We start from the raw sequence: 12,892 nt of genomic DNA, 5'->3' as shown, positions 1-12,892 counted from the left end.
CTACTACAAACTGGTCTAAGAGCTTGTTTTCACAGCCTACTGTCTTGACAGAACCAGCAAAAAATATCATCTAGTTTCCAAATACAATTTGTGAAATTTCAAAACAGTATTTGGTGCCTCCATCAGTTGTATTTTCTAAGAAAAGATATATAACTCTGGCAAAAGTTTATTCAGAAAAAGCTGCTCCATTTATGTTTAGTGCCTCAGCCTTTCCAATTTTTCCCTCATCATAAATCAAACTTAGCTTCCCAACCAGCTTAGTGCAGTGACTCTCCAAGAAAGAGAACTGAGTTTCTGGGAGAAAAAGGAAGAGCCCTCCATGGGAGGCTAGCGGATATTTGGAAAAATATACTCTGAAAATATTCTGTCTTCTTCCTGCTCCTGACTCCTTAAAAGTCTGCCAGTAGTTTTTCTTAACCATCTCGGTCCCTACCTCCTGCACCTATCATGACATTATGTGGTAAACATGCTCTTGTCTTGATCTGGATGCTGGTACTCAGGTGTGTTTCCTTGTGAAAACAAATCAAGCTGTATAGTTACCACATAGGCCCCACCCTACATGTACTTTATACTGAATACAAATTAATTTTTAAAGAGGAAGAAAAACCTTTAATTCTTGTCCTTAACTGTCATCCTTCCCCAGTCAAGCCAAGGCCTCAAGGCATGCTCTGCCGTCACCCCACCCTTCTCCACCCTAACCACAGTATTCACTGGAATGGACTCTCTTCCCACTGAGCTCTCACCAGTTATCCAAACTCTATTTCAAATGTCGTTTCTCCTACAATGCCTTTCCTGACCCTTTCGTCCACTCGTACCTACACCAGGTCTCTAGTAAAAAGTCTCTTCCACAGCAATGCATAATGCTCTAACAGCGTATATTTATTGGAGCTACAGTAGTTTACTGTACCCCCAGCCGTCTTCAACTGTAATTACTTGAGAACAAAAGCTATATATTACACCTCTTTGATGAATGCCATTATTCCTTTCAGATAATGGCTATTCATTACAATTTTAGAATTATAATACAGACAACTGTCAACATTTGTACTAAGCAAGGAAATCATAAGACCTAAAAGTGCCATTGTAAAGATCCGAGGTAAATATTTACTGAGGAAACCTTAAACACAAATGTAGTAAGGCCATTTCTTCCAGCTTCAGCTAAGTGTCAGCCCTGTTCAGTGAGCACTCACCTGAGGAATCTGTGTGCTCTTCCCGCATCCTGTTTCTCCAACAATCACCACCGTCTGATAATTTTCTATCAAGTACAAGATATGATTCCTAAGCTGGAAAAGAATGACTATACATTATACATTAGCCATATTTTGCCTCAGAAGGCTTAAACAAAAATACTCTTTCCACAATGCAAAATGAGTTGTTTCCAAAGAAAAGTAAATTTTCAAAAGAACCATCAAACTGTACTTCCAACTCTCAGGTACTTCTAGTTGTTGGTATATGCTATATACCTACAAGCAGCAAAATAAGCCAAGTCTTTGATTCAAGATTTTTACTTATAAGCAATTACACTACAGACATACTAATACAAAGTATATACAAAGATGTGTGTATGAGTATGTGTGTGTGTAAATATTACATTATTTATGACAGCCAAAACTTCAAACAGGGGCTGGGGATATGGCCTAGTGGCAAGAGTGCCTGCCTCATATACATGAGACCCTGGGTTCGATTCCCCAGCACCACATATACAGAAAACGGCCAGAAGTGGCGCTGTGGCTCAAGTGGCAGAGTGCTAGCCTTGAGCAAAAAGAAGCCAGGGACAGTGCTCAGGCCCTGAGTCCAAGCCCCAGGACTGACCAAAAAAAAAAAAAAAAAAAAAAAAAACTTCAAACAACCTAAATCTTCATCAAGAGGTATTTGGTCAAATCAATTACAAGGCACTCCGAAGAGGTATTTGGTCAAATCAATCACAAGGCACTCCAATGGAATAAGTCATGGTTATTAAAGGATCAAATGTCCCTCATACCTGTAATTCTAGCTATTCAGGAGGCTGAGATCTGAGGATCTTGGTTCAAAGCCAGCCCAGGCAGGAATGTCTATGAGACTCTTATCTCTAATTAACCACTCAAAAGCCAAAAGTGGAGCTGTGGCTAAAGTGAATACCAGCCTTGAGTAAAGGGATATCACCTAGGCCTTGAATCCAAGCCTCACTATGAACACAAAAAGAAAAAAGATCTCTTTATACTAACATAGAAGGAAAGAAAGCAAGTTGCAGAATGTGTGAATGATGCACAGTATTTATCGTTTCAAAGAAAGGATAAATACCCCTATACTTGCTTATATGTGAATCATCTTGGAGGGGGGAGGGGAAAGCAAGACAGCAAAGTGCTAGCCGTGCAGCCTCCAGGGAAGCAGGCAGGCTGGAGAACATGGACACAAAGAAGAACTTTGAACTTTCAGCAACATGAATATATGACCTAACTTGAAGGCTTTTCATTGATTATCCTGTTTTAAAAAAATCCCAGGAAAAGAAACAAAAGCATACACTTTCATTTGTACCTCTCAATCCAAGCTCACAATAAAGCACTCATGGATTCCATATGCATTCCAGCTGCAGCTCGTTTCCCCATGCAGTGGAGCTAAAACATTGCTGCAGCTACTAAAAAGCCCAGGGTAAGCTCAACAACGCCCTATCTACTTAGCATCAGGTGTTGTCTGTACCATCGCTGATTACAGTCATGCCTGGTGGTCCGGAAGGTAATGAAGGTATTCCATAACCACCTGGCGGGGGCTGAAGACAAACTCCCTGTCTGGTTACCGCTCAGCTCACCTGGTGCCAGACCAACAGGGTGGTGAGGTTGAGAAGGCTGGGATGAGGCCGAACAAGTGACTGGCTATTTGGGGTTTTGAATTTGGCATTATCTGGGGTCTACATATGCAGTTTTAAATGTGAAAGGATATTTGTCAATACTGAACATTCCTACTATTGGGGTTTCTGCCCAATGGGCCAGAAGGAGCCCAGGAATCTGTATTTCCACATTCATTCAAAGGAGAGCTTACTGCAGGTACAGGAATAACTGTTGTCTAAGTGCTCTCCTCTTGCTACTGGGACTCCTGTGTTTCTTTATTTTGCATGGAAGATAATAAAAGTTGAAGTTCTTTGCATTTATTTTGTAAATGGCAAATTTATCAGATGAACAGACAGAAATGGCTAGATGGCTAGATGATCAAGGAAAATTTGAGAGACAACTTAAACATAGATAAATTTAGAACAACCAAAATATCCTAGGACACATAAATAAGAAAAGCAAAGCAAAGATGGAAATAAGCAAACTATGCAAACTCTATTAGAAGGACTATGAAAAACTTAGGTTTGGATTGCAAATGAGTTAGGAGAGGAACAGTTAGGGCTTGAATTAAGAGCTAAAGAGTCTGGACTTAGTGGGGTGCTTGGAGGCTCATACGTATTATCCTAGCTACTTAGGAAGCTGAGATCTGAGGATCACAGTTCAAAGCCAGCTCAGTCAGGAAAGTCTGAGACTTTCTGAGTCTCATCTCCAGTTAACCATCAAAGCCAGAAGTGAAAATGTGGCTCAGTTGATAGAGCATCAACTTTGAGCAGAAAAGATAAGGGACAGTGCCCAGGCCCTGAGTTCAAGACCCAGTACTGGCACACTAGCTACCCAGGAGGCTGAGATCTGAGGATCATGGTTTAAAGCCAGCCCGGCAAGAAAGGCATAAGACTCTTATCTCCAATAAAACTACTCAGAAAAGGCCAGTGGCTCAAGTGGTAGAGCACTAGACTTGAGCAAAAGCAGCTCAGGGACAACATAATATCCAGGTCCAGTTCAAGCCCCACCACTGACAAAAAAAAAAAAAAAAGGCTAATCTTTAGGCTGGGTGTGTTGGCCCATACCTATAATACCAGCAATCAAGAGGCTGAGGCAGGAAAAAGAGAGTTTAGATTAGCTAAAGTTGAGACTTCTGTTTTGTTACTCGTGCAATGCTGGGGACCAAACCCAGGGCCTCAAACAGGCTAGGACATACTCTGCTACCAACTTCTGTTTGTACGGTTGATTTTAGTTTGAATGGAACAGGATGTGGCTTCAAACTGTGATCCTCAGAGCTCAGCTTCCTGAGTAGCTAGGATTACAGGCATGAGCCACTGGTACCCAGTTTGGTTTTGGTTTTATTGTTTTTGGGTTTTTTTGCTAGTACTGGGCTTGAACTCAGGGCCTAGGCACTGTCTTTTATCTTTTTTGCTCAAAGACTCCTCTCAGTTGACTACTGGTTCATATTTGGAGAAAGGACACATTAAAACTGATGAGGAATTACCAGCACAATTAGACAAAAGGACTCAGAACATGGCAACTTCCCCAGGTCTCTCCAGAAGGGAAGAAGCAGTGCTGCTGACCGTACCCACCTGGGCCATTCCAAGGTAGCCATGAGGGTAACTGGCTCCAAGCATGTGCCCACCTTCGGCTGAGAGCCTGCTTCCTGACTACATGGGGCTTTCCATGAGGACTTACCAATGGATAAAAATCCTGTAAACCAACGGTGGCCATCGGTACTAAAGGACCAGAGTTCGCCATGAACACACATATTCTGAATGTGCTCAGAGAACACACCTATCCCTTGGTCTCTCATGAGCTGAACAGACACTCAGATCATTTCACACAAGTCAAGTGTCAAGATTTGCAGAGCATCTAGAACCCATATTAAAAAAAAATCACATCTCTGTCTCAGCAGAAAGCAACTTCAATTCCCAGTTTCTCTTGGTTAAAGAAATACGTCTTTACAAAGAAAGTCAAAATTTCCCACAAGCTGGTGATAAAATGAAGCTGGATATGAAGTTTACTGTGCTACTGTCTACCTTCTGTATATGTGAATTGTCCACAATGGAAAGAAGCAAATGGGGGAAAGCAATGCCATTTCCATTCTTCCTGTTTTCTAATATACAGGATCTAATGGGAAAAATACACTCCAGGGCCGAGCAGACGGCTGCACCTACCTTGAACACAGGCAGCTTCTGCCTCTGCTGCTCTATGGAAAGAGCAGCATAAGGGTTGTAAACAACGGTTGTTGAGGAGTTTTCGGCAACACTTTGTCTCTCTTCGGAGATGCTGACTCCTGGGCCCTCTGTACCTGCAGGAGAAATGGATTTTTCAGACTCAGAAGCTATAAGCAGGGAAACATGCAAAGGTCATAAATTTTCAAAGACAAAACTAGGAGAAAGAAACAAGTTTCAGAAAGCTCCCCCCCCCACCCTGCAAAAAAAAAAAAAGTTAAGAAAATACCTGTGGAAAGCCTTTCCTGAAAGCCTCCTGGCTGTCAACAAAGACAGTCGGGCTGTGGGCTCCGACTGGTCCCCAGAACTGAGCATTGTCAAATCTCGAACAAAAGTCAAAGAAACCAAGCAGGCAAATCCTAGCTACTACAGAATGGCAGCCAGGTGAAAAAGAAACCAGAACCCGGGACACAAAGGCTTTCTCCTCCCATTCCTGCACCTGTACACAGGCTCTTTAAGCCCCTGGAATGGTTTCCTTGAGAGTGGGAAGCAAGGCTGCTGGCAGCACAGAGCTCAGGCCCACCGTTCCTCTGCCAAGCATTACAGGAAACCCCCATTACGGGGGGAGGGGAGGGACTGAACACCTGCAGTATGCTGGGCACACTAATGCTCCAGGCACAGGCTCTACCACTCTGCCTCATGCTTACTGACTTTTTTATCCCCTTAAGGAAGAGCCTCATTTGTAATAATCAAGGCTGGCCTCAAACTCTTGATTCTCCGTCCCAGTCTCTTTAAGAGCAGTGCTGTACCACCAAGCCTGGTGCTTACTTGCTTCTGACTAGATGATATTCGGTACATGAATAAATGCCATGGAAACAAGCAGACCCTGTAAAAGGTACTAAGATTGGAACAGAGGGCAGGGGAACACTGATCAAGATTCACTATACCCACAAACTGACATGCCAAATTGATATGCCTTTGTATAAGGCATGGTTCAAGTGGCAGAGCGGCAGCCATGTAAGCACAGGCCCCAAGTTCAAACTCTGATGTGGTAGCAAAGCCTGTTGAAGATACCAGTCTTTTTTAACCTGCCAAGAAAAAAAAATCCTCGAGAGAAACATGGGTTCAAACTTGAGGATCAGCATGAAAAGATGCAGGATTATAAGCACATACTAGCACACCCAGCTCAATCGTACATTCCCTGATCTCTTTAATAATCTGAGAATGGCTACAAACCCCCTCTCCTGAGAAATACACCGGAATTTATAGGAAAACAGTGAGGAACCACAATGAAACTCAGTATCACTGCTTTTCCAGGTACTGCCAAGAACACAGTGGTGAACCAGAGGTCCAAAACTGCCACACAAAAAAGCCCCAGGTAAGTGGGCACTGCTGTGTTGCTACTGGGCCTAACTGGTGCCATCCTGGAATCTTGATGATGGGGACTTTCCGAAAACTCTTAAAGAGGTGAGATCCCACTTCCCTACCCCCAGGTGATAGACCCTGGACTCCTTGAAGCAGATGAGGTGGGGTTTTGGACATCAGGTTCCCAGACCTGCCAGACCTGTACCATGAACTCAGGAGACTCTGAACTCTCAAGCTCCCTGTGACTCTGCCTTCTAACCATGACCCGATTTAGGCTCCTCCACCCCTGCCACAATTGCACCATACCTCGTATCTCCTGACTCTCCTCAGGTCACCATGGTGTCCCTCTTCAACTCTCCATTAGAGTTTGATCTGGTTTGCTGAATTGTTTTCTGCTTTTTCTTTATTACCTCATAGTTCAGTTTCCTGACAGTATTATAGTGCACTGCAGGCTGCAAGTTTCTAATAAAACCTCCTGATTGAATCTCTCAAAATGTGGCTTTTCGGTATCTCAAGATTGAGTTCTGGCACAATACTTAAAACAAGATAAAAAATAGAAGACCTAGAACAAGCCTGGGATCAGGGAGGATTTCCTTCCCTTTCTCCCCTTATCAGCTTGTGAGCTGATAAGAGGGTAACAAGAACATGTTATCCTCTTTTGCTCTGTTTCTGACCAGAATCCCTTCCTTCTAAAAACATCTGAGACTATCCCCTGGTGCCTGGAGTATTGTAACACCACTCCTGCAAGTTCTTTTATTTCCTTCCATCCCAGCGTTTACAGCACCTGAGGCTTGCCTTCACTACCCTGTCCCTCCCTTGTCTCCCCTATAGCGCAGAGGACAGCTTACTCTGTTATGTCCTCTAGTACAAGCACAGCTGCTGTCAACCAACATGAAGTTCATCTCCTCCTTACAAGACTTCTTTCAACCAAACCAGAACATCAGCGCTGCTTTCCTTCTGTTTACCACCCATAGTCCATTTTGTTTACGGTGGTTTTCCATTAGCAATACGCTCTACGCTAAAGGGAGTAAAGAGCACCTTCATATCTCCAAAGTAAAATGGGGCTGGTAACAGTACATCTTTTCCATATTTCAGAAGTAAGGAAACTTGGGGTTGTGGGCCATCCTGGACTTTTTAAATAATAAAAACATCAAATGGTGGAGCTTAGTAGAGTACATGTGCACTGAGACCCAGGATTCAATCCACAGCAACACACACACACACACACACACACAGAGAGAGAGAGAGAGAGAGACAGAGCAGAGTATGTTCCAGAAAGCAGTACTATTACTGTTACATATATGTGGCTACATCACAATACAGTTCTTACTATGGGTCAACTCAAAACTATTTTGCAAGGCACAGTTAGCAACCATTAAACAATGGTGTGAGCAAACAAAAAGGGACAGTCCCTTCTGATCTATCAGTGCTACCAAATTAAGTGAAAGCTTTTTCTTTTTCTTTTTCTTTTTTTTTTTTTTTTGCCAGTCCTGGGGCTTGAACTCAGGGCCTGAGCACTGTCCCCAGCTTCTTTTTGCTCAAGGCTAGCACTCTACCTCTTAAGCAACAGCACCACTTCTGGCTTTTTCCTGCTTATGTGGAGCTGAGGAATCGAACCCAGGGCTTCATGCATACGAGACAAGCACTCTATCGCTAGGCCATATTCCCAGCCCCAAGTGAAAGCTTTTTCTAGAAAAATCTCAGGCACTGATGTCCCGAAATCTAATCTCCAGTACAAATAAATGACAAATAAGTAAATCTATCTGCCTGTCTCGGGCAAGGCATCCAACATTAGTACATTACACTACTCACTTCACCTGCTCCCATAGCTGCCTCTTAAAATAATAATTGTTGGGTCCTCCTCTCAGCATCCTCCTGGGTCTAGTACCCTGAGATGCTCTTCACTATGCCACTGCCAGGGTCATCTTCCTGAAACAAAGCTGGCCATATAATCTTATTCCTTAACAACAGTGAAGATCAAAACCCTTTACTTTCCACTGAGCCCTTTCAGTGAGTCTCTACGTATTTTTTAGCTTCATTACCTGCCACACCCCAAAATACATCTTACCACATCACATAACACCATTGCACTACTCAATTATTTTGGCTTTTTGGACACTCTTCAAGCACAAATCCTATTCTGCCTTTGTCATACTGCACCCTTTGCCATGAAATAAAATGTTCACTCCGAAAAAACAGTACCATCTTTATGAAGTATTTCTTGTCTACACATTCCATCTTTCCCTCCCTCTTCTATACTTCCATGTAATTATAATAGCTATGTGTCTTGTGCCAGGAGCCTTTCAAGTATTATTCTCACTTAATCCTCACAACAATCCTGTTAGGCTGAGTTTCAATGGAGTAAGCAAGACCTGAGCACCTAAGTGACCTCTGTCTAGTCACCGAGCTAATAAGTGGTAATGTACCAAGGTGGGCACTACAGGCCTAACTCCTAAACACATATTTTTTTTTTTTTTTTTTTTTTGGCCAGTCCTGGGCCTTGGACTCAGGGCCTGAGCACTGTCCCTGGCTTCTTCCCGCTCAAGGCTAGCACTCTGCCACTTGAGCCACAGCACAGCTTCTGGCCGTTTTCTGTATATGTGGTGCTGGGGAATCGAACCTAGGGCCTCATGTATCCGAGGCAGGCACTCTTGCCACTAGGCTATATCCCCAGCCCTCTAAACACATATTCTTGACCACCATCTTATTCTGCCTCATGTAAAATCTGTCCTAATGGATAGCTAATGTTACATTCAATTCACAAAGAGAGCACCTTTAGAGCAGAGGCCTGGCCACCTTCATTTGTCTCCTAACCACAGGGTTAGAGGTTCAGTATGTATACTCTCAATGAACTAAACAACAAAACTCTTACAGTAATTCCAGGGTAGCTCCTTGGTCTATTTTCAACAAGTCATTCAGACCTTTACTGTACTTAACAATTTTGACCTGTTATGAAATGCTTGACTAAATAAAAGGTAACTACCTAAGGTGGTCTTAGTTTTTATTGCAAAGAAAACTCAGAAAACTGGCTGGTGTCTGAAAGTGCTTCATCATAAAACTACCAAAAAGAGAGAAACTATAGACTTAAGAAAAAAAAAAAGCACCCAAACACATGGCAAATACCAGTAATCTCAGGTACTACACAGATGGGGAGGACTGAGATTCAAGGCCAGACCAGGCAAAAAGTTACTGAGATCCCCATCTCAACAAACAAGCTGAGTAGGTCGGTACAAACCGGCAATCCCGGCTTCAAAGGAGGCCACAAATGCAAGACTCTACCTGAAAAATAACTAAAAGATCTGTGTGTGTGGCTCCAGTGGAAAAGTGCCTGCCTAGCAAGCACAGACCCGGAGTTAAAACTCAGTACCATCAAGTAAATAAGAATTAAACATATTCCTTGCCTGGGTTTGTCTCCCCCATGGCTTATGTTGTCAGAACTTCGAGAAACATCTTAAATATGAAAAACGTTTCTTATAATTGTACCTTTCCGGCCTCATTTCACTTTTTGCTGCAATGTCTTTTGCACATCCAGATCTACAGAGGAGCAAGTGATTTAAAAGGGGGGAGGGGCTGATACTCTTAACTCTTGAGAAACGTGTGGGTTTTTCTTTTCTTTTGGCAAGAAATTGATGGACAGAGAGGAAGGGTAATGCATCTGGTATGGTCTGGTGGTAGGGGTGCACACATGTGCTCCTTAAAAGCTGATTCAGAAGTGCCAGAAGAAAGCACTCTGTAAGGGTGACCGCTGTGAGTCTGCGAAAGGAAGAAGGTACAACCGACACGGTTGACTTTCGGGCAGGCGTTCGGGACGGGCAAGAACCGCCGTCAGGGAACACGCGTCCCCCTTCGGAGGAGCACTTTAAGTGAGTCCGCGCTCCGCATTCTGCCCATTTCACACCGGGGGCGGGGGGGGGGGGGGAGTCCACGGCTGGGGGTGCGGGACACGCTCCTGGAAGGCAGAACCCAAGCTCTGAGCCGGAGCAACGTGGCTCCAAAGCCGGTCAGGCCACACGCAGCCCCGGGCGGGCACCGGGCACGCGTGGGCGCCGCAGGACTCGTCACCTCGCGGGGTAGGGAGGACCCGGACCCGAATCGCGAAAACGACGCCCCGGGCGGCTAGGCCCCCCACAAGGTCACAGTTTCCGCCCAGGCCGGGGGCGCACGCCAAACCCCGGAGCCTGCGGGGGTCCCGCAGGGCCCACCCGCGCGCGAAGGTGGCGGCTCCCGGCCCGCCGAGGTCACGTCAGCGAGCGCGTCCGCAGGCCCCGGCACACGGCCGCCGCACCAGCACCCGCAGCAGCGCAGCGTTCCGCCGCGAGCCTTACCCGGTCGCCAGAACTTCACGGGTCCCAAGGGCGCAGCCATGCTGGGGTGAAAGGTCATCGGGAAGGCCCCACCCCGCCGCCGCCGCCGCACGCCACTCCCGCAGAGGACAGGGGGCGTGGCACGCGAGGAGCGGGGGGCGGGGGGGAGGGGCCGGGCGAACCGAAAGCCGTGGAGACCACGCCCCTCCAAGCCACGTGATCTACGGGCTCCTATCCCGCCCCCCACGGCTCACGTGACCGGGCCGCCATATTGGAGCGCTTGCTCGCTTATTAACCTGCTCGCTCTGATGTGCTGATTCTCCTTTAAATCTCATTATTATCAACCTGGAAGGTAGTAATACAACTACTTCCTGAGTTCCAGAGCTCCTCAAACTTGAGGCGCCTACTTTGTGCCCGGGTACTGCAAGTTTTTTCCACCCAAGGTAGGGGTTGTTAGCATTTCCCTAACCTCAGGTCCTCAGCTCCTCCCACTAGCCCCCAGATCCCATACCTAATGAGCCACTCCTACTCACTACCTACCTACTTCCCCTTTACCCCCAGAGAGAGGAGCTGCCACCTGGATAAGGGGCAGACGCCATGTAGCTCCCTCTCCGGTGGGAATTAGGGCCCCAGTAATAAACCTCCGTATGAACCTTCTTCTCCTGTCTGTGATTATCTCTGCATGGTCCTCTGGGATGGCCGGGACATATCCTTTCAGGGGTGAGGTGGATTCTCAATAAACCCTTGAGACTAGTGTTCATTATTAAGCAGTAAGTCGTATGAAATAGTACAAGAACTTAACGGGAAAACAAAGGGGAGGAGGGGCCGAAAGAGGCTAGAACTTGGGCCAGAGCCGCAGCCCATGTTTCCTCCAAGTGAAATGCTGGTCCTCCAGTCCCAGGAATGTGATGTAGAAATGAGTGCTCTAAGACTGCTTCCTGACTTCCTCAATCCAGAATCATGGGGGAAATTCCACCGAATAGGAGAGCTAATGTAGGCCAAGGAGTTCCAAGTGAAACACGTTAGAGATGGACCACTAATTGTAAAGAACTGTGAAGTTCCAGAATGGGAGGGTGGGGGGACAGGGTTGTTTTGTTTTTGCCAGTCCTGGGGCTGGAACTCAGGGCCTGAGCACTGTTCCTGGCTTCTTTTTGCTCAAAGCTAGCACTCTACCACTTGAGCCACAGCACCACTTCTGGCTTTTTCTATGTATGTGGTGCTGGGGAATCTAACCCAGGGCTTCATGCATGCTAGGCAAGCACTATCACTAGGCCATATTTCTAGCCCCTCTATGCACTTTTACTGAAGAAAATGATGCGTTGAAAAGAATATTACATCATGCCCAAGTAAAGACATTGAAGACAAATGTAAGGTTTATTAAAAGTAGGTAGCTGATAAAAAGGAGAACACCATGAGGTATTCAGGCAGGAGAGAAAAGTTTATTCCCAAACTGCTCCCCTGTGGCCAAAATGATGCATGGCCAGAAAGAAGGACTAAACGACCAAGGCAGGGGCAGGAGATATGGCCAGGTGGATTGGATGTAATCACAGAGAAGGAGGAGGTAACTGCCTCCCAAGTGTACCATTTACCTAGGTAACACAGGTACTGGGCACAGACTTAAACAGGTAAGGGGGTATCTGCATGGAGCCCTCCTGGGGGTAGACCTTACATTCGGTCTTTTAATAATTATGAAAAAGGGTAGACTCTCTGGCTACTTCCTGATGGCAATGGGTGTGGACATAAGGAGTAAAAGGCAGAAATGTGGCCCCTCAGGGAGAAGGCCAGCAGCAGCTATCCCTTGGTGGTAGACACAGTCTTTGGATGAAGCCTGGAAGAAGTCTCATGAGGCATGGGCTGGACAATTTTTTTTTAAATATATTGAGCATACAAACAGCAAAAGGAAGGGTTAAGGGCAGAAATTTTAAAACTGTATGACTTGGGTAGTTTGGCTAGTTCGTATATTTACCTCTTACATTCCAGGCTGTCCTAGAGTTGGTGGAAAATGTCCTTAGCTACTTCTGACATCTGGCAACTAGGTAGGGAGAGTATGCTGGGCTAAGGCTGGATTGGAGAATGTAAGTTCCTCTCCAGTTAGAAGTTAGGTATGGACATTAGATGGACAGGCTACTATCTCTTGATCCCCAGCTCTGATTAATTTTGAAATGGAGAGTGTAAAGTGACTCCATTTAGGATGTGATATCATTCTCCTCCTACTCTCCATGGTCCCTTGTTCCCAGAGCTGGTAGGATGTGATATCATT

General features: G+C 45.5%; 1 protein-coding gene across 2 annotated transcripts in view; it reads right to left on the bottom strand.

The window, feature by feature from the left end:
• Dhx35 (DEAH-box helicase 35) overlaps positions 1-10,778 on the bottom strand; it is a 54,480-nt gene extending 43,702 nt beyond the window's left edge. Inside the window, exons 1-3 of one of the 2 annotated variants that reach the window (XM_048349189.1) lie at positions 10,654-10,778; positions 4,967-5,100; positions 1,191-1,283 (exon numbers count right to left, since the gene is read on the bottom strand). In XM_048349189.1, the coding sequence (XP_048205146.1) occupies positions 1,191-1,283; positions 4,967-5,100; positions 10,654-10,711 (285 nt within the window). In that variant the 5' untranslated portion in view covers positions 10,712-10,778. The remainder of the gene's footprint in view (positions 1-1,190; positions 1,284-4,966; positions 5,101-10,653) is intronic. The other variant, XM_048349188.1, reaches the window with a different exon arrangement.
• Between the last annotated feature and the right edge of the window lie 2,114 nt (positions 10,779-12,892).

This window comes from Perognathus longimembris, chromosome 6 (genome assembly GCF_023159225.1).
Source record: "Perognathus longimembris pacificus isolate PPM17 chromosome 6, ASM2315922v1, whole genome shotgun sequence".
NCBI classification, from domain to species: Eukaryota; Metazoa; Chordata; class Mammalia; order Rodentia; family Heteromyidae; genus Perognathus; species Perognathus longimembris.
This window is presented reverse-complemented; position numbering and strand designations above follow the sequence as displayed.